This window comes from Danio aesculapii, chromosome 19 (assembly GCF_903798145.1).
Source record: "Danio aesculapii chromosome 19, fDanAes4.1, whole genome shotgun sequence".
Lineage (NCBI taxonomy): Eukaryota > Metazoa > Chordata > Actinopteri > Cypriniformes > Danionidae > Danio > Danio aesculapii.
In genome coordinates, this window is record NC_079453.1 from 19583143 (window position 1) to 19604832 (window position 21690).

Here is a 21690-nt window from a genome sequence, read left to right on the forward strand (position 1 = left end):
TGAAAAAAACAAGTCCAACACGACTTGTATATGGTGTGTGTATGTGTGTGGCAGAAAGCAAGGAGAGAGCGAGCGAGGCGCACAGGGCGTGGGCCCAGAGTAAATGTCTCCGCTTTACGTGAAAGGTCGAGCGAATTGCAGGCCGCACATGCAGAAATTACGCAACTCCAGTCTTCTGTGGAACAGTTCAATAATCTTCGGGGGTTAGAAGTCTAAAGTGGCTATATTGCATGAACCAACACAGAGGCCTAGGATCTCCTCCCCGCTGTGCCAGAAGGAGGCCCGCCTTAACCACTCGCCATTACGACTTTTCAATGTTCTGCATGGCCCTCCCCTTTCTTTAGGCACCGGAAGTGTAATATTCGCTTTGTTCAATCAGGTTGGGTCACGTTACACTAGGTCACACATGTCAAATAGTCTACTGTAGACATACAGCGTGACACAAAATGTAGCTGTTAATAAATATAGTTACACATGTAGAATTTTCACGTCAATTTCGCTTGACTGCATGTTGTCTCAGATGTTTGCTACTCATCTACTCCACATAGGTTCTTTAACGTATAGATTGAACAGTAGAATAAAGCCCAATGATGTGGATGCTGTATGACTGGCAGACCTTCCCCCTCGTCCCCTATACGGTAGCCCACCATAAGTGCAGATGAAGCCACAGCGCTGACTTCAAGCGCTGTGAGCGAGCGTGCGTGCGTGCAACGCCTCTTTACAACTCCTGCTGCAACCAATAAGAACGCGGAAAGGCATTAGCAAAGAAAAGTCCACCGAACGTAATATCGTTGAACGGTATAGCCAGTACGGCTAGCTTTGCAGTGCACGGTATCCCTGCAAATGCACGTAGAGAGGTTTTACCCCATCCCTCTCTCTCTTTCTCTCCATCACTCCCTCTCTATCTGTCCCCACCCCAGTCATCCCTGTGCCATTTCCCCCCAATCCGACACTTAATTGAGCAACCGGGACACCTCACGTGCAGGACTGATTTGTAGTTTGAACACGTGGCTCATTGAAAAAGGCAGAAGAACTTGGTTTTTTTTGTTTCCCGTTCTCTCGATGTTATTAAGAGGCGGCGCCTACACTAACGTGTGTGACAATTTAGTCGCATCGCCAAAGAAAAAAGAAACTTTCTCTATTTCCTCCCAGCCCTTGTCTCGCAGAGGTGACGGAATAAATTATTCAGCTCGCTTGAATCAAGAGGAAACGCGAGTGCGCGCAACCACGGCGGCGATCTCGTCCATCAAATATCTCAGTAGCTTGGAGTGATTGGGAGAACACTCCCAGACCCTCCGCTGAGCGACAGTGCGGTGCTCTCTCCAAACACTGCCCATCCGAGCGACGCGATAAAGGGCTGCCCCCTCTGCAACACGGTCGCTCATTTTCGTATACAACAAAATGAATAAGCTGTACATCGGGAACGTGAGCGAGCAGGCGAGCGCGCTGGACTTGGAAAGTATCTTTGAGCAGTGGAAGATACCTTTCAGTGCTCCCTTCCTCGTAAAAAGTGGCTACGCGTTTGTGGATTGCCCCGACGAGAAGGTAGCGATGAGGGCCATTGACACTCTTTCAGGTGAGACTTTTGAGCGTATGTGATTTTGTCCGCCCTTTAAATGAATTACAATGCAACTGTAGCCTTTAACAATTAAACGCCTATGCAAAGCAGGGATTGTGTGCATTCAGTGAGCAAGTGTTCACTTTCAGTTTTTTAAACCACGGGTTTACTCGCCGAAGTGTCGTTTTAGACCCAGAATTACTGAAGGGCAAGTGTCTATGAAAGTTGCAGCATTGCTTGTGTATGCAGGGTGAAATGAGAAATGTGTTCAACAACTCTGAGGTCCAAGCGGCGAGTCGTTGCACACGCTGTTTATTTGAATTAAAATGGGCTTGATGCTTCGCCTTGGCTTTTAAACGCACATAACAGCTCGTGGTATACTTTCTGGAAGTCAACTGCACTGTTAGACACAATGTGTCTTTATGTGAACTTTGTCGTTGTAAAATTGTATCACTTTTATCGCTGCAATTACGAGCTCTAGAACACCAGGTGGTTGGCTTGCATTGGTGGCTTGTAGGCCTTTCGACTACTCCCCTCGTCTGCTCAATATGGGCTCAATGTGTTTGGGCTGAGTGTAAATTGTGTAAAGCCTGCTATATTTGCCATAAAGAGACAGTCCCCTATTTTACACATTCTCATTTTTGTTCTTAAAGTCAGTGTTTCGCTGCTCGTGCCTGAGGCCTTCGCTCAAGCGTGGGGGCAAATTTGTCTTCCATTTTTAACCTCTGGGAATTTTGTATCTATATATTTTTATTAAACTGGTTTTACTTTAGGATGTTGTAAATATTTACCTGACACCGTGAAGTGTAGTTTTTATACACGTTACGTAAATGTATTATATTGATGCACTTTCGTATATTTATCACAATAGACATTTTTGTCATTTTAAATTAGAATGTGATTTACTGAAATATAATTAATATTTTTCAGGGAAAGTAGAACTCCACGGAAAAGTCTTAGAAGTGGAGCACTCTGTCCCTAAGCGACAAAGGTAAGATTCATGTGTAATTTATGCAATTTAATAAAAAATGGCTGAATTCAGATTTTTGCTTGGAATTATTATTTCTAATTATTTTCCACACACCAGACTTGTTTTTAGACCCTCAAAGACTCCTTTGATTTTATTTACCTTCATATGATCTTTTAAAATCGTATGTGCAAGCGAAATGGAGGGTGGCGACTTTTTTTTATGTAGGCTGCTTTAACTGCAGATTTGTTGACTTGTTAGTAGCAAAAAAAGGTGTGCGAGTTAGTGATTGAACCTCAGTGCCAGTGTGCGGAATGTGGGTTTTTGTAATGCATCTGAGGCTCTTGATGTACTAAATTCACATATTGCTGGGCCTTTAGGCCTTAACAAAACGTAGCAAGAAACGTAGCAGAGGTGTGCAAAGTGAGAACGCAAACGTTGTAAATGGGACCACACGTTGCACATGAATGTGTATTTATGGAGCCATGCTTGCTGTGGCGTCCATTTAAGAAGAAACTACTATTCAGTCATGCCGTTCAGTGCTTCCGCCCCCTCTTTCCCCTCCTCGCGCTGCTCAGGCACGAGATGGACTCCTCAGCGCGCGTGGATTGCAAGGGTCGAGGTCTTGTCACGAAAACTGGTTTGTGGGTTCACAGGAACTGTAACGACCAACCCTGATGTAATCCCCCAAAGCACTGTTTAGTAGCCACGTACGATAAGGATAATGTTTTATCAGATATTAAATTGACGTAAAAAGAACAAATTTACAAATCACGTCTACCTTGCGTACATATAGGCTGTTTGATAATTTCCTCACTAATTGTTTATTTATTTTAGAAAAAAAACGAGTGATCTCATTTATTTTTCGTGTACTCATTTACACTCAAATTGTGTACGATACGTATTAATTTAAGCGTTTAAAACTCAAATTTAACATGCCACGTAGTGTTTGTTTTCTTCACAGTAGGTGTGTTTTTCTATAATTCGTAATGGTTGCACGTTTAAAATTAATTTCTAATTGTTCAATTTAAAGCTTTTATTTTTAAGTTAACTCATAAACATATTTTTTTGCTAATTAATTTTATTCACGACACAAAAATGGCTTAATCTGTTGAGTTTAAGGGTCATTTAATGAAGTGTATAATGTTGATTGTGTGTGTGCTGCTGCACCAGTGCAATCCATGTTGATAGAAACAGGTCAAAGGTTGTGTATTTACGTTTGTTTGAACTAAGAGCCAATGAGAGTTAAGTATAGTGAAATGCATGATGGGAGTGATCTTGCATTCTATCATCTGAGCATTGTATAGGACCTGCCCTCCTTTATGTACAGACACACACACAAACATAAGTTAGGTAAAGTTGGCCCCTTAACTTATATGTGTGTGTGTGTGTGAGTGTACGAAAGTGTGGGGTGCATACTGTGGAGCCATTTTCTGGGAGATTTTGTGTGGTCAGGACGGCAGTGCGTGTATAGGAATTTTAATATAAAATATTTAACTTTTTAAATGATTTAAACTCACAATTTTTTAAAAATGTATAACTATAATAGCATGATTATTTTATTAAAAAAACAAAACAAAAAACGTTATTTTTGAGTTTTTTAATTGCAAATGTTTAGAATATTGGCCTTAAGATTTTTGGTGTCCATACATCATTTTTCTTTTCCTTTTTCTTCTTTTTTTTTTAATTAAAAAAAAAATATTATTTTTTACTATTCATTACTAGCATAGCTGTTTTCACTCAGAGGTGTGTGTGTGTGTCTGACACACGTGTGACTTGAAGGGGGGCCCCGACTGAAAATGAGTGTGGGAAAAGTGTCTTCAGTATGAACAGATACTCTGTGAGTTTGTGGTGTAAAAAAAAAAAAACTTTGTCATCAATGTTTAAACAAAAAGATATGTATATATAAAAAAATAAAAAAACTTGGTTGCTGTTAATTTCTCCAAATGTTTAATATATAAATTTGATTAATGTTATAACTTATCATTAGCTGTAAAAATATATAATATATAGTTTATTAAAATATTGTTTCAATTTAGTGTGAAGCATCACGTTCAGTCTATAAAGCATCAGTTGTTTGTTTATAAATTTTGGATCTGTTGGTATATAGTTGATGTCCTGCGTTGTATATTTCACCTGTGCAAAAAGTGTAGCTGCTTATATTTCATTTTTTAATCTGTTTTGTCTGTTCTTGTTCTTTTCGACTTTACAACTTAGAAATGAAAAATATTGAAGTGTTTTTGTTAAACTCAAGTTGTGGGGTCTCGTGGTGGAGTCATAGGCTTGTATGTGAATGATAATATGCAGCCATGCTTCCTGGTTCCTTTTGGAGTGTTTGCATTGGGTAGTCTACCACAACCCCCCTATTGTACTATGTATGTTCATACACGCGCTCACACATAGGCAGTTATAATGCATGTCGGTTGGATTTTGAAGTAAATGAAGATGCCTCTACTTCCGTTACGTCACAGCCAAACCCCCACCTCTTTTTCCTCTTGTCTGTAGGCTAACCTGTAACCATGGTAACCAGACCCCACCCCCCAGGGCAGAGAGAGTTTCTGTTACCCTGAAATGGGGCACTAACACCCCACCCCCGTCCTAACCACACACACATACACACTCCCCTCTTGCTCCTATAGCTTAATCTGCTGTAGGAGAACATTCCATATTGCATTCCCATCGGAATGCAGCCCAGGACTGGAAAAGCACTCCAATCCCACTAAATTCCTCAAAAGACAGTGGAAGTTTTTAATTCGTACATCAACCCATGAATGCTGTATTGCTGGGCTTTTTACACAAGTGAAAAGATTTACCTATTTTTTTATTTATTTTATTTTTTTAAGATCAAAGATGATGATTATTCTTATTGCATTTAATTGCCCTCATCCCAGCGCATACACCTATAAGTTTGACCTGGGCTTCTTTCCCTGTTTGATGGTGTTTCGGCTGTCCATTCAGCAGAGTGCCTCTGTATATTTTTGTTTTTTAGGACACTATACTTTGTTGTTGTTTTTTTTTTTCTCCTAGATCTGATTGTGTGTATTAAAAACATTAAACATTGTTTGTGTGTATAGGTTATGTAATTGTCAGAGCTTTTTGTCACAGCGTGTATATAGTGCAGCATGGACCGCTGCTTGTACGCTGTAGTATATCATGTTTAACCCATATTCTGAAGCTTAGAGTTATTTGTACATTATTAAAGAAACCATTTTCTTATATTTCCTTAATGGGAACTGTTACTGGTTAGAAATTTAGCTTTAGCACTGAACTACCTGTGGTATTTTTGCTTCACTGGTTACAGTTTATAGAATAAAATTTGGATAACCCTGCATAAGATTTGACCACAGACGCGCACGCTGGGCAAAACATGTGCAAGAATCACATTGTGATGTTGAATGCGAGTTGTGATGCATTTTGATAATTCTTGAGATGACTACTAAGATTGTTCTTCTTTTGACATCTACGCTCTTCATGAGTGCAAATGTCCCTTACAGCATGTTACGTGTTAATTCTCCAGGCCTTACCCTATATAGCGTTACAAAGCTTGGGTGAACTTTAAATTTTTTTTAATTTTTATTTATCTATATATAGGTGCAACTTTGTTCATTCTACTTAAATTTGTAAACTAAGTTAATTCCTTCATTTTGTTCCAACACTAACAAATTGTGTAGAATCTGGTGTTTCCTATACACCAGCTGCTTCTGAATTAGAAAGCAGGTCATTTTAGGTACCAATACAGCGTTGCTCTGTTTTTGTTTTCTATGCTTAAATGACAGTTATATTCAGCGTAAATGTTGTTTAGAATAGAGTACCCTTGCTGCAGACTGTTAAAGCAAGATTGATGCTTGATCTCGGTTTAAATGTCTACAGCAAAAATACTCCATTCTAAATTCTCATGTTCATAATTAAAACAGATTTTTTTACAGACAGTAGTCTTTTTTTTATAGAGGCAAAAGCTGACATTTCTGTAACTTGTAACTAGAGAGCAATACACTAAATCCGCATCAAGCATTGATAGTGTAAAGCACTCAGAACTGTTGATGCACACTGATTGCTTGAAGCACCTATGTGCGTCTACATTACTTTACTCCATTATGGTGGATCAGCTGCTTTAAGACTAGTATGCTATGAGTTGTCCGTTATTGCTTACTACTTAGACCCTGAACTATGTTGCATGTGTGTGTATAAGGCTGTCTACCTGTTCAGGTAGAGGCATGTTTGTTCCCATGTCCTCTGTACATTCTGTTCTTTTCAGTGTTGGTGTGTGTAAATATGCAAGTATACAGAGTTTGAACTTTGGAGTTGTGGGCAGTTATAGATCTTTCACAATCGCCGCACCAAAACATACACAATGTTAAAATGACCGTATTGGTCTTGAATTAGTTAATTTTACAGTATAAATAAAATGTTTACAGGGTCAATGGAATAATGCTGTGGGTTATTGAATCTGAAGAAAGTGTGCAGTTTTTTTTCCTTCTCAGTATTTTTCTTTTTCAGGCATTTATTATTTTTTTCATTTTGCAGTTTGTTGGGATTTTCGCCAAGTTGGCTTGTTTCATGTACTTGTTGATTTGAGACAATTAAAAAATAATTTAATATTAAAAACATCACCTGTGTGTGTGTATATGTATACATGTATAGAGATGTATGTGTGTGTGTATGTGTGTATATATATATATATATATATATAAGTATAAGTATCTTTATGATATAAAACCTCCCCAACATTTATCACTTTATCTACATGTCCGCATATGGCAATTTGCCAGACATCTCACATAATGACCTCTTGTATAGTCAGGTTTCATCTGTTTGCAAGATATGCAAAATCAATCTTGCATCTACAACTGAAGGTTAATTAACGTACATCAGGGGCTGGTCACGTACATGTTTTAAATCACAGGTATTGCTACTCTCTTGACCAGGATGTTTAAACAGTCAACGTTTTTCCCAGCAAAAACCTGCTGGGAACAGTTTTTAGATTTGATTGTTTTGTTATGGAATTGTCAAGTGTATTTTTGGAGATGCAGCCTTAAATGTTACCTTAGATTCTGAGGTAAAGTGGACTGTATCAGTTGGAATCTGCAGTGTCAAGCTCTTTGAAATGGTTTCAGCCTATTTGAATGAGTTAACTTCCCCCTGACTTTTGTGTGCTTAGAAACCCATTGAAATGTACACTTAATACACTGCTGGTTTTTCACTCTTTACGGCACTACCCGATTATCGTCCTCGCTTCTAGTTCCATAAACATGATGTGCAGCCTTTGTGTCAATTATCCTGAATTAAACAAATACAACAACAACAACAACTATTTCCTTCAGATTCATGGGTGGTATTAGGGCACTGGTTTTGGTTAGGTACCTTTGTTTCCCAACACAACAAATCCCAGATTTTGTTTGCTCCAGTTGATCAACTCCAGTACCTCTTCTGGCAATCCTACAATCAGTGGCTCACAAAACTGCTAGCTTCCCTCTTATCTGATTAACTGATTGTATATCAAATTGAATTTACCAAAAAAGTTCCACTATGGTGACTGATAGGGATGAAATGTTTAACCGACTTCACTATTAACCAAGTTTTAATTAATCGTAAAGGCTGCTCAACGCAGTGTTTCTGCACAGAACAAAACTGCTGCAACTAATCAAAGTTATGCCAACTGTGTGCTAATTTAAAGTTCCGAGCTTGTACACTGAGGTGAATACCCATGTACATTGGACACGGACAAGTGCTCACGCTTTCCAGGTGCACCTAGTTGAGAGAATGGTGCGAGCTCACTGCGAGTCACAGGACAAGAGCTGGACCATTCAGCTTCATACTTTGTATAGAGTGTATACACATTTCTACTCCAAAGAGAAAAAAAAAACAAAATGAAAATACCAAACAAGTTCATAATAAAGTTGATCAAAAGTGCCCCTCAGACAGAACTTCAGCAGCTTTTTGACTACACTTTTGTTCTCTTTAAAAGAGAAATAATTGGCTAATATGATTCTTGAATTTACATTAGGCTGATATAATTTATTTATTCATTGTGCTGTCATTTATTTTCACTGTTAAATTGTTTAAATGCCAAAAAAATTGTCACTTAAGTCCAAAGAGAAATGGACTATTGTTTGTATTCATTATTTCTGGGCTGTATTAATTGGTTACTGAGCAGCAATAAATAACACCTTAAAATATAAGAAGTTTATAAGAAGTAAAAAAAAAATTATTTAATCGTAATCGCGATTTTGAAACGTTGCGATTTTAGCTAATTGCAAGAGGCTGTGATATGGAATATATACCGTTGAAATCAGAATTATTAAACCCTTTTTGAATTTCTTCTGGAGAAAGTCTTTGTTTCGGCTAGAATAAAAGCAGTTTTTTTTTTTTTTTTTTTCATAAAAAAAAAAAAAACATTTTAAGGTCAAAATTATTAGCCCCTTTATCCTCTTAAGGCCCAAGGTGTTTTTTTACTTGCATTTATTTCTCTTTGCTATTTGGGCTTATTAGAACCTAATTAGAATAAAAACCTAAGTATCATATTTTGATACGATGTACTTTTAGAGAAAAATGAGGTCCATATATGTGGACTCGTGGTCCGAATTTACACTTTTTATAAAAAAAAATTTCAGAGTTTATTTATTTATTTTTTTATGCAAATTTAACAGATTTTTTTTTTTTTTTTTTTACTTTGACTATCCCCCCCATTTTGGATGGTTAAAAATAGTGTTTGGCACATTACATATGCTGCAAAACAGTTGCAGGATGACACTGTATGTCTGTAACAAAATATAAAACATTCAAAGTATTTTAAATATCCACTTGAGCTAAAATGTGCGGTCCTTGTATTTGGGCACTGAAACTATATTTTCGATAGTCTACAGAACAAACCATCATTATACAATTAACTTGCCTAAATACCCTAACCTGCCTAGTTAAGCTAATTTACCTAGTTAAGCCTGTAAATGTCACTGAGCTGTATAGAAATGTCTTGAAAAATATCTGTGTGTGAAAGTTTTACAAGCCATTTCAGTGAGCACACTTTTTCTTTCTGTCCAATCAGAACTTTTCAGTCTGCCTCTTAACAGCCATGTTAGTTTTTTGTGTTCTGCATTTTATGGTGTTTTTTGTTTAAGCTACTATAATTTGAGTTGAACTTGTTTATAGAAAGGGAAGGCAATTTTGTGTGCTTGCTGTTTGTTCTAGAGAAATTTGTTTAACTTCTGAACATTTTAAAACATTTGAATAAAGGTTAAAGTTAAAATCTTTTTATTTTTATTTATTTTTTTGTTTTACTTACACTACGATACAGATTTGAGCTGAAGCGTAACTACAAAATTAAATCGCGAATGAAATCACAATCGCAATTTCTGTCAAAATTGCAGTTAGATATTTTCCACAAATCACACAACCCTAGATATAACTATTAACCTTTGACACGGTATGTTTCTGTAATAAAAAACATTTTTGTATAGCCATTTTCAGTATTAAATTGGCTGTTTGATTATTCACCATATATCTGCAATTTTCAGTAATTCTTTCAAAAACAATAGTTCTGTTATTAATAACCATCTAAGAAATTGAAATGAGGCCTTTTTGTCTGCAGATCAGTTGTCAGAACTTATTTATTTATTTTACATTTTAGAAATGTAAATTTCCAAATCAAATGGTTTTCTCTCCAAGCAATCACTGCTTGTTAGAATCTCCATTTCAATCCAGACAGGGCTGACTTTTATTGCCTTTATGTAGTTTCATAATGACCTCTCTGTTTTTACAGGAGCTGCAAGCTGCAGATCAGGAATATCCCACCTCACATGCAGTGGGAAGTAAGTTCCCTTTTTTTCATCTCCACTCTAGTTCTCTGAGGTGAAGGGGCATGTACGAGGTGTGATGTTGAAGCAGTGCCGAGGCTTGTTGGCTCACCACCACACCTCGGCAGCGCTGGCCACCAGACCTCCAGAGTAATGTCCTAGAATTTGACATCTTGCACCAAACAAGCTTGAATGCTCCACATTTTAAATGCAATTTTATGTTTTTAAGGAATTATCCATCATGTATATTAAATCAGATACTCCAAGCAGAATTTGGCAAGTAGTTTGTTGAGCGTGGACATTTTAGGGCTGTGTGGCTTGTATTTGGTGTGGTCTGAACTGCTGGAATCCTCATCATGTGATCTAGAGTTACAAAAATCACTACTGATCCTAAACACTGCAACTGTTATCATTTAATATTTTGTGCATTTAATATTGTGTGGATGGTCAATATCTGTCTTCTTGTTTGGTAAAGTGTAGGTTGCAGTCTAAATCAGATAAAAGCGTGAGATGTTGATCAGTTAAAAAAAATCCCTCTAACCCATCCTTGCTGTCTTTCACATATCAGATCGAAGTATCTGTAAAAGTGTTTTTGTGTGCAGCTCAGTATGCCACTCTTTGCCCTGCCGCTTCTCATGTGAGCTCAAGACAAGATCTCGCTGACCCTTTGAAAACTTTGCACGACAAGCTCTCTTTGCTCATCCCTCTTCCTCGCTTCATTCCTGTCTGTTTGCATGGCTGCGCTGGAAATGAATAGAGCCTTACAGAAGTCCACAAAAGTGCTCTGATCGTAGGAATCACTTCAGATTCAAAACTGCATTGTGTTCTGACAGTGTTTCTTCAGCTTTTATGTCCATGACCAATTTCTCCTGCATTTGGTTTACTGGATGTGAGGCAGAGAACCCCCCCATAGTTGTATCCAAAATCAGACCTGGGGAGGGGGGGTTCTTTGAAATGTATTACAGTAGTAGGTCATTACCTCTTTGGTGGATTAAAAGTAATGGTTTAAAGAAATGTTAGAGACTACAATAACTGCAATTAACAATGACCTCTCGCAGTGCATTCCATCAAAGGTTTAGTCAGCAATATGACATGTATAATAGGGTGTAATATTAAATTTCCACTAGCATACTCAAGAATTTAAGAACCATTAACTGTAGACCATAAATTCAAGAAAAATTGTCAAATAAATTTTTATTAAAAAAAATTTTTTTTAATTTTTTAATACATTTTTTGTTTTTTGTTTTGCCTGTTAAATTTGTTTGGTACCATCAGAGCAAGTCATGAAGTAACAATCTAACATAAACGGTGTCTGTGACTGTTTATATCTGTGCAGCTGCACCTGTCACAAAAATTGTTTGTCGAGTTCCCCCCCCCCCCCCTCATGTTTCGTGGATATATGTGAGAGATTTCACATCTTATTTATTTATTGTTTTTTTTTATTATTTATTTTTTTAAATAATTTTTTTTACATAATTGGCTTTAATGGCTATTTGTAAGCTGTGCTGGTCAATTTGAGGCAAAAGTTCTTATAGTCTAAAAAATAAACCATGAATTGCATATTTTATGCTTTTGTATTATTTGTACTTTATTTTAGTGAGGTTCAGACAAACTTAAATCCTAATTTAGTTTTCTGTGCATTAAGGCCCAATCCCAATTCTACCCTCTCTCAATTTATACTTCTATGTCAAGCATACGTGTATGCTCCGGCGTGGCGACAGCCACGACGAGGGCTAACACGCACCTCTCAAAAAAAATGTAACTACACGACGCAAAGACGTGTAGCACAAGCTCTGTGATTGGTTGGCTTTGTATTACTGATGAGTGTGTGCACGACCGAGAGCCACGCGAACCCATGGAGTGAGTGTTTACAAGTGTGGACTCCCTTGAAGGAGGTCCAGATGAAAAAGTTTTGTTTTGTTTACCTAATGATTGAAGTTGTTGCACATCTGCCGGTTCCCGCCTCAAAATTAGCGAGTTTGAGCTACTTCTAGATTAAGGTAGCCTTCGGAAAAAAAAAAACCCTAGCGACGAAACTCTACACAGGAACATAAACGCCTCACTGCCAGCTAACGTTTCAGAAGTGTTGCAGAGCAACACAAACAGCGCGCAGAAGTATAAATGCTCAACAATGTGCAAGGCATGTGTCGTGGTTCATGCCGACCACTCGATGCAGAAATATAAATCAGGCTTTAGCCCTTAAGCCTGGTTTATACTCTCCGCATCCGCTACTTCGCTTGCGTGTGCATGGCCTGTGTTTGTGGAGTTTCACTTTGGGTGTGCATGACATTATTTCGGCTGGCGGAGTACGCGTTTTTTTTTTTTTGATAGTCGAGCGTGCTGTTTGAGTTGAATATGAATCGCTTTGCAGAGATTTTGGCTGAAACCAGTACGCCTGTGCTGACATCTTTATGATCCGTCCATGCGTGATCATAGGGATAACCTGCTGACCAATAATTCTTGGCTAAAATTGCCACAGTAGTCTGAAAGGAGGAAAGATTTTGTAAAAGTTTAGAAAAACTTGAGGAGTAAGTTTAACCTAAAAAGAAAGGCCATGCAAAAGTGGAGACCCAAGTGGTTTTAATACACAATTAGAGAATGTTTTTTCCACCATTCATAGGTTTAACAACGTTTCAAATTCAAAATTGTAATATATACATAATTTAAAATGTATACAAAAAGAACTGTCCGGGATATGAGCAAAAGCAAGTGATGGATCAAAGTTTGATTTTTAAAAATATTTTGAATGGTTATAAAAATCTTTAATCGTTATAATAACTTTATTATAATAATTAGAAAAATAGTTTAAAAATCTTAAGTAATATTAATGATATGACGTAGTTCAGGAAGCGCTCTACTTCTGTTTATTCTTTTGACTTTATGGTGGGTTCATTTTGATCGCCCCCCTGTCGTTATAAAGAATATCTCAACGGCGAACGTGTAAAGTATAAAAGTTTTGTCCGTTTCGCAAGGTGTGTGCACAGTCAGCAGAGGTGCATAATGCGGCACCAGGCGAAAGTCTAAATCAGGCTTTACCCCGCGTTCATGTGAAGGGGTGTCCAAATTCTCTTTAGCTTGAAGACGTAGGGCGAAGGAGAGGGCTAGATGGCCCTCGAAGCTAAAATTGAAATGCATCATCTACTACAACAGCAGCATGGCTGCACACGGAAGTAAGGAGATGCACATATTATTAGTATTATTATTATTATTATTATTATTATTATTATTATTATTATAAATTATTATTATGTATGTGTTTTAATACATTCATAACGACATTTGTGTTTTACCATCATGCTTGTAAAAACACATGCTAAAATAAGAAACTGTAAATCTATAATCCACAATAATATCTCCTGTATAGCAGTCCCACAACATACTTTCACATCTGACTCTGGAATACCCTGTCAGAAAAGTCTAGTGGCTGGGAATGAGCTTTTTACTGTATCTGGTATAATGTTAATGTTGTTTTTGTGTGTTTACATGGATGAATATGGCCACGCTGTAAATGCACAGTGCAGTTACAAGTTTGTCACATTATATCATTATGACAATATGATATTGTTGCCTTCAGTAATTTTATTTATTTTTATTTTTTCCATGAAGATAAATGGCAAAAAAATAACACAACTGGAATAACTACAGCAGTTGTGATTTTGTCTGATCTCATATGAAGTATGAGCTCGTGATAACTAATAATAGCGTGTGCAAAAACCCTTGCCCTTCATACTCTGTTTCAAGGGCCAAGGGGTAGGGGTTCAAAAGTAGAATTGGGATTGTGCCTAAACCTGAATCTAAATGTAAATTTTGCGAAAATTGTAAAGTTTAGGAAAAAGTAAAAAATACAATTTTACTTGATGTACTTAAACTGTTGTTCTTATCGAAGTTGCAATACAACTGCTTTGGTAAATGGTAAATTCCTTCTATGTTCATCTTTTGCCCAGTGTTTCATTTGCAGCAGGCTTTATGCATATTTGATTACTGAAAGTGAGTGAATACACTGTTCGTATTGTGTGTATTCACACACACAAAAAAAACCTTTAGCTGCCCCACTAAGTATTTTTGATTTTTGCATTTCCTAATGTCGCTAGTTAACACACTCAATTCATTTTTTTTTTTTCAACACATCCCAGAATTTCTAAAATATCAACCTCTACCAAATGGTTTATGTCGGTTTATGGTAAAAGTACCTAAATTAATACAAATACTATGAAAAATCTGGAAATATGAAGTGTAAGACAAATTTATATAAAAACAATCAAAAATAAAACATTTTTGAATACTAAACCCCTTTTATTTTTTGAAGTATGCCATGAAATAAATAAATTTAATTTATAAAAAAAAAAAAAAAAAAATATATAAATATATATATATATATATATATATATATATATATATATATATATATATATATATATATATATATATATATATATATATATATATATATATATATATATATATATAATTATAATTTATTTAAACTTTTTTTTTTGTCAACCAACAATGCTGTGTAGTGTATACCATTATTTAAAACGGTTATTCTTTAAATGACTTTATTTGTCATTATTTTAAAGCAGTCAAAATATGGTCAACCATTTGGTAGAGAAGGCAGTTAAACGCTATACTAGTATTTATCAAGATGAGTGATGTGTTGGACTGCATTGTGTATTATGTTCACCTTGTAAAGCCTCCCAACTCCAAAAACATATGAATTAATATTCATTCTTCACATGTGTTTGAGTATCAATTAATGCAACCTGCTTTTATGGCTCACAGTGTGATTTATCAGAGAATATTTAGGACCCAAACAGGGTATAAGTAGGCTATCTGGTGTAGTTGCTCTTTTTAATAGGAACCTATACAATATTATATTTGTGCATATACATTAGATTAGTCAGTACTGAAGCCAAATCTGGAGCTTATCTAACAAAATAACTTGCAATAACTAAAACCAGTCTAAACTAGTACATCAAAATTTACATGTTATGGAAAAATATTAAATACAAATTTAAAAAGAGGAAAAATCAAGAGAAGCAAAAAATTGAAAAATGTTTTAGGTTGTAATTTTGTTTTTGCAATATTTTGAATTGTATTATCTTTCAATCTCTAAATATGTTGGATGACTAAACTATTATTTTAATAAATATGTTTAAATGCACCAAAATATATTGCCTATATTCAACGAGAAATGGATAAAAATATTCATTTTTAAAATGCGGTGTAATTATGCCGAGCACTGTTTTAAGAGAAAATCTTTAACTTGCGTAAATCAATCAATAAGATTTTGCATCTGAGGTCTTTATCAGTGACTATTTAAATATCTGCACAGCATCTTCAAATGTTAGCTGCTGGTGGGTTCAGAGATTTGATAAGCACATGAAAGGAAGAATTTGTGTTAATCTTTATAACACCATGTTATTGTTTCAGTTAAATTTTGATTTAGTAAAATGCTTTAACATTTAAGTATGTTGAATGGGATGTAAATTTATTTTAAACTGTATTTGCAAGACTGTTTGTGGAGAGTAGGGGAAAAAAGACCACCAAAAGACCGCTGTATGATTTTTAATGTATATAAAGGAGTACATAAATTAACAAATGAAACTTTCAAACCGTTCTGCATCATTCCGACTGTGCATGTTATCCGCAGCAGAATTCTGTTGAAGTATTTATGATGCGTCTGATGAATCATGTCTACTCTGGTTTTGCCCTGTGGTGCTAAGCTCTGTTGTAGTTTAGTACTCGGACTAATATTATCCAGCAACAGAATAAAGCCGTTTGTAGTCTGTAAACCAGAAAGAGAATCATCACATGGCATGAGCCTTGACTTTCCTTGAGGAATTCTAGTGATTTTAAGACTTTTTAAACCTTGATTTGTGCTAATATTAGAAATATCTGAAACGTCAAAAGACATTGGAAATGCACGAGGGCATCCCTGGGGAATTAGTTTCTGGGTATGACAGATGAAAAATCATAAAGCTGTTTTTATTATTAGTTTAATTTAGCATGTATTTTGGTGAAAAAGAAACCTAAATGAGAATAAGAGTGCATTATTTTAACATTACACTATTCAAATGTTTGTAGATAATTTTGACTTTTTTTAAATTTTCTTTATAATTTTAATTGTGGGAAAAAAGTACAATAGTTGTTGTGAGAATTCCTTTTCCCCCAATATTTTAAAACCCTTTTTGTGCGTGTGTGTGTGATGGCAAAGCAAATTTTTTTTAGCAGCCATTATTCCAGTTCCAGATTATGAAACGTGTACAGTTTGATTGTGTTGTTACTGTCTATTTAAACAAATGTTCCAAATAAATTTGCTTAATGTAAAACCACATGAATTTACACTTGGATGTGGTGAATGCATTCATATGGAAGGATATCCTCATCTTGGCATGAATTAAACGTTAGCCAAAAAGCTAAAAATGTTTAAACGTGTGTGTGTGTGTGTGTGTGTGTGTGTGTGTGTGTGTGTGTGTGTGTATATATTTATTACTCACCGACTTAAACTAAAAATGTTTATTTAGATACATTTATTTCACAGTCCATTTTCCTTTTTAAATTTCAGCTTAAAATGAATCCAGTCACATGATGTCAGGCTGCGAAAATGTCAAGTACCTACTTGAAAGAGATTTAGTAATTTAATCTTTTTTTTTTTTTTTTTTGACCATTTGTGTTCAATTTGAAGGTGTGTTTTGGTTTTCATCTTGCTAGTGTGGACACATGTTGAGATCTTGGAGTGTGCTATCTGTAATGGCCGTGCATTTCGCTGTGTGACCAGGCTCAGGCGAGCTTATCCTGGGCTGGATTTTAACCTGCTGCCCCTTCTGGCTGAAGGCCTGCTCCATGTGTGGACGCCCAGAATGTGTAGATCAACCCCACTCCCCCCCTTCTCTTCACTGCATGGTGTCTAAAAGCCAACCACACCCCCTTCCTCTTTCACCCGATTCAAGGAAACCTCATCTTATTGGCCTGGAATCCGTGATTGACTGGTTATATAGCCAATGGCTGGAGATGCCCAATGGCTGCTGGGAATTCCATAGTAATGCACACGCCAACCAATAGAACTGCTTGGAAAGAAGAGGGGAAGTGGTGGCGGTTTAATGGGGGGAGGTTATGGACATTAGTATGTGTGACGTATAGGGGGCTGGTGTGCGTGAGCCTGTAGGTTTCCATTTACCCATGTTCAATGTTCGCCTGCACGCTGCTTCCTGAGCAGGAGTGGTGTAAGTAAAAAAATAAATAAATAAAATAAAAACTGCAGAGAATAAGGTGTAAAATGTTTTTTTTTTCTTGAATTAATTAATTAATTTATTTGAAGTAATTTTATTACAAATAAGTATGAGATTACACTAAAGCCAAGTTGGCTTTTCTTTTTGTTTTTTGTAAAATCTTGGGTCAATGCTGATTCGAGATCCAAATGGAGCCATTTTAGAAGTTTGATGTATACGTTGATATTACTCAAGTAAATCTAACATGTCATTTATGTTAGTAAGGATTTTAATCAAAGTGATTGAAATTGACATCCGGAACCTATAACCGATCTAATTTTTCCAGAAATAAATTTTTTTCGCCAATAACTTTCCCTATTGCGTGTGGAGTCACGTGACCCCGCTCTGTTAAGGTGATTTGTTTTTGCAGCCACATCTGATCTCTGGTCAAGTAGGACGATGGACCCATTCTTGAGTCTTACTTTACATTACATTGACTATCGTAAGCTGCACCAGAGATGCCTTGAGACGGCATAATTCCAATTACATTTTTAATTACATGAAAATATTGGTTTACAGAGTAGGCAAAAAATGCTCTTTGATATTATTTACAGGATGTACAAGAGTTATTTTATTCAGAGGAGATACTTTTAATATTGAAAATTTATTTTGTTTCCAAAAATGCAAGTTATTTGATTTCACTGTCGGTTTTAGGCATTGTGTTTTTTTTTTTAATTTCAGTTGTTCATTGTTGATGTTCAATAAATAATCACGGATAGTAGATAGTGTTTCCTTTTATTTTAAAATCAAGCAATGCACACTTTATTCAAAATCTATCACTTGTAATATGTGAGCATATTTACTGTACAAAACCTGTCAGTTAACTATGAGGGCAAAAAAATAAATAAAAAAAATAATCGTCCTTTATTCGCAATCGCTTAATGTTTATTTTAATTGAGATTTTGATTTTAAGCATAGCACTAAGCCCTATATGTTAGTGCTATTTTATAATACTATACATTTGTTATTACCTAGGCATAAAAAAACTGTTCCTAAAATGAATGAAGTGACTTAATTTGGCATCTGTTCTCTGAATTACATATTCAGTATCTCAATACACTTTTCCTCCTTCATAATCTCTTTAACTGCCCCACGAAGAAAAAATTTGGATTGCCTTTCTTAACTCCTAATGTGGCTAGTTAACACACTCAATGCATTTTTTCAACACATCCCATAATTTCTAAAATATCAACCTCTACCAAATGGTTTATGTTGGTTTTATAGTAAAAGTACCGGAATTAATGTACTACGAAAAATCTGAAAATATGAAGTATAAGACCAATTAAAAAAAAGTTCAAAATAAAATATTTTTGAGTTTTAAATCACCTTTAAGTATGCCATAAAATATTTCAGATTCTCATTTAACATGTTTCTTTTTCTGTTTTTTTTTTTTTTTTTACAGTACAACCAAAATCAAGTGTTGTAGTGCAACAGGATTGTTTGGTTTATTTTGTAATCCTACAATGCAGTGCGTGTAAACCATTATTAAAAACAATCATTCATTAAATGACTTTAACAGTCATTGTTTAAAACAGTTAAAACACAGTCAACCATTTGGTAGAGCAAACAGTTAAAGGGTTAAAATGCTGATGTAGGTTTTTTTTTTTTTTTTTTTTTTTGCTGTTGGAGCAACTGGGAATGCAAAAATGTTGTAATTTCCAGTCACTATGAGTTAGCCAATTATGGTGACTTCCACTTCTGAGGTCCTTCGTGTAAAAAGGATTCATCAGCGAGAAATGAACCATTTTCACATGTTATGCAAATCGACTTATTTATTGTTTAGATTTTTGTTGGGGTTGTCATTTTTACAGGGGGAGAGTTTTAATTTTTGTTTTTATACTTTATTATTATTTATTTTTTTATTATTTATTTAAAAAGTTTAATGTCATAACAGGTCCTTCTTGGTAAAACAGTACTTTTGTCTAGTTATGTATGGCAGACTTCAATCATATATTCTGTTTACACCCATTTATGAACCATGTTCAGTTGAGATGGGCATTGCTCTTAAAAAAAATGAACAATTCAGTCAAGCTCGTGAGTTTTTTTTTTTTTTTTTTTTTTTTTTTTTTTTTTTTTTTTTTTATAAATATACATCTTTTTGATCCAATGTTGTGCTTGTATTTATGTCAGTGACCTAAAATGTCCCATTTGGAGTCCACCTCAAATTTTAAATGAATATAGGATTTCATAAACATAAGCATATTGAATGCAGTCGTTTGTTTCAAATGACATTTGGAAGAGTAATGATTTAAAATGAACAATTCTTGATCTAAATGTTCATGATAAAATGCTGTATTACAGTAAATGACAGAAGGTGTGTTTGTAATTCATGGTGAATGTAGTGCTTTTTTGCTCAAAGAATAAAATTACAAGAATGTATACAAAACAGTACAAGAACTTTTTTTTAATACTTAAACCCCTTATTTAACACATTGTACCTCACCGTTTGAAAAAATGATCAGTAATGCCTTCATCTCAACTCCGTTTTGTCATTTGTTTCTGACCTGTGTTTTTTTTTTCTGCAAAATTACTTTATTTTCATTGTACAGACTAAAAAGTTTCCACTGACGAAAGGCATACTGGTTTACATCAACGTTGTTTGTAAATGAAGGAACCGTTCACCCAGAAATCCTTCAACTTGTTCAATAATTAAATTTAGATGTTGTTTGTTTAATGTGTTCTTAAACCTCCACCACAATTTTACAACAATAAAATCTAAAAGTTTGTTGCTTTTTCTTCACCCACAGGTTTTGGATGGGTTGTTAGCACAGTATGGCACAGTGGAAAGCTGTGAACAAGGTAAGATGCATTAATCAGACAGTCACTTGTATGGTAATCCAAATATTATTAAGACTTATTAACTACTGAAATCTCGGCCTTTCTGTCTGTCTTTCCTTTTCTTTCATCTTCAGTCAACACTGACACAGAGACTGCAGTCGTCAACGTGCGATATGGTGCCAAGGACCAAGCCAGAGAGTGAGTATCATCTGCCTCACATTCGGTCACCACACCACCACCCCCTCTTCCAGCAACTCGCAGAGAAATGCGAGACCGTCAGATCCACACACATACACTGCTATTTGGGATTACTCAACAATTATAATAACTCATTCAGTGCCACCTACTGTTTGATTAGTAGAACTGCAAAGTGGTCTCTGGGGTTGCTGAAGGAGCCACCGGTAAACGAATGGAGCCGCTTGGATAAAAGGAGTTTCGGGCAGTTATTTGTTCACAATAGGGAGTTCCTGTTAACATCCACTAGTGGTCATCAACCAGAGATTTCAAAGATTTTTTTTTTCATTTTGCGGTCTCATTCACCTCATATTTTGACCTAAGAAGGGCTTAAACTAAGTGTGTGTGTGTGTGTGATTTTTATATAGGCGTATATGTTAAACAAAAAGAATAGAAAAGTGTGTTCGCACACCCATGATTTTAAATCATTAAAAAACATATATATATATATATATATATATATATATATATATATATATATATATATATATATATATATATATATATATATATATATATATATATATATATATATATATATTATTATAGTAGTTATACTAATGCTAACAAATACTAATTTCATAATATCCTCACAAAATCCTCAGATTTTTTTTTTTTAATGCTGAAGAACCATGAATTGTTTTTTAAAAGATAGCTTTGAGTGCGTTCATCTCTAAAAAATCACTTTTTAATTAATTTAGGTTGGTATACATCCCAGTTATTGTGTCTCATCCCTCTTTTTTTGATCATTTTCCAGAGCAATGGACAAATTAAACGGCTTCCTCATGGAGAACTACGCACTGAAGGTTTCCTATATCCCAGATGAGACTGCTGCAGCTGATGCCCCTGCTGTGGGTGGCAGGAGAGGCTTTAACCCACGCGGGCCACCTCGTCAAGGCTCTCCCAGTCTGGGCGCGAGACCTAAACTACAGTCAGACGTGCCTCTACGCATGCTGGTGCCTACCCAGTTTGTAGGAGCTATTATTGGAAAGGAAGGTGCTACCATCCGCAACATCACCAAGCAGACTCACTCAAAGTAAGAATAGTTCAACAGTGTGCACGTAAGCAGCACTCGTGTTTATGATAACTTTCACA

The 21690-nt window shown here is 35.6% G+C and overlaps 1 protein-coding gene across 2 annotated transcripts in view; it reads left to right on the top strand.

Moving 5' to 3' along the window:
- Window positions 1-873: 873 nt before the first annotated feature.
- Window positions 874-21690, top strand: part of igf2bp3 (insulin-like growth factor 2 mRNA binding protein 3) — a 40878-nt gene continuing 20061 nt past the window's right edge. The window contains exons 1-6 of one of the 2 annotated variants that reach the window (XM_056479177.1): window positions 874-1576; window positions 2489-2549; window positions 10282-10330; window positions 20331-20382; window positions 20496-20559; window positions 21353-21631. In XM_056479177.1, the coding sequence (XP_056335152.1) occupies window positions 1402-1576; window positions 2489-2549; window positions 10282-10330; window positions 20331-20382; window positions 20496-20559; window positions 21353-21631 (680 nt within the window). In that variant the 5' untranslated portion in view covers window positions 874-1401. The remainder of the gene's footprint in view (window positions 1577-2488; window positions 2550-10281; window positions 10331-20330; window positions 20383-20495; window positions 20560-21352; window positions 21632-21690) is intronic. The other variant, XM_056479178.1, reaches the window with a different exon arrangement.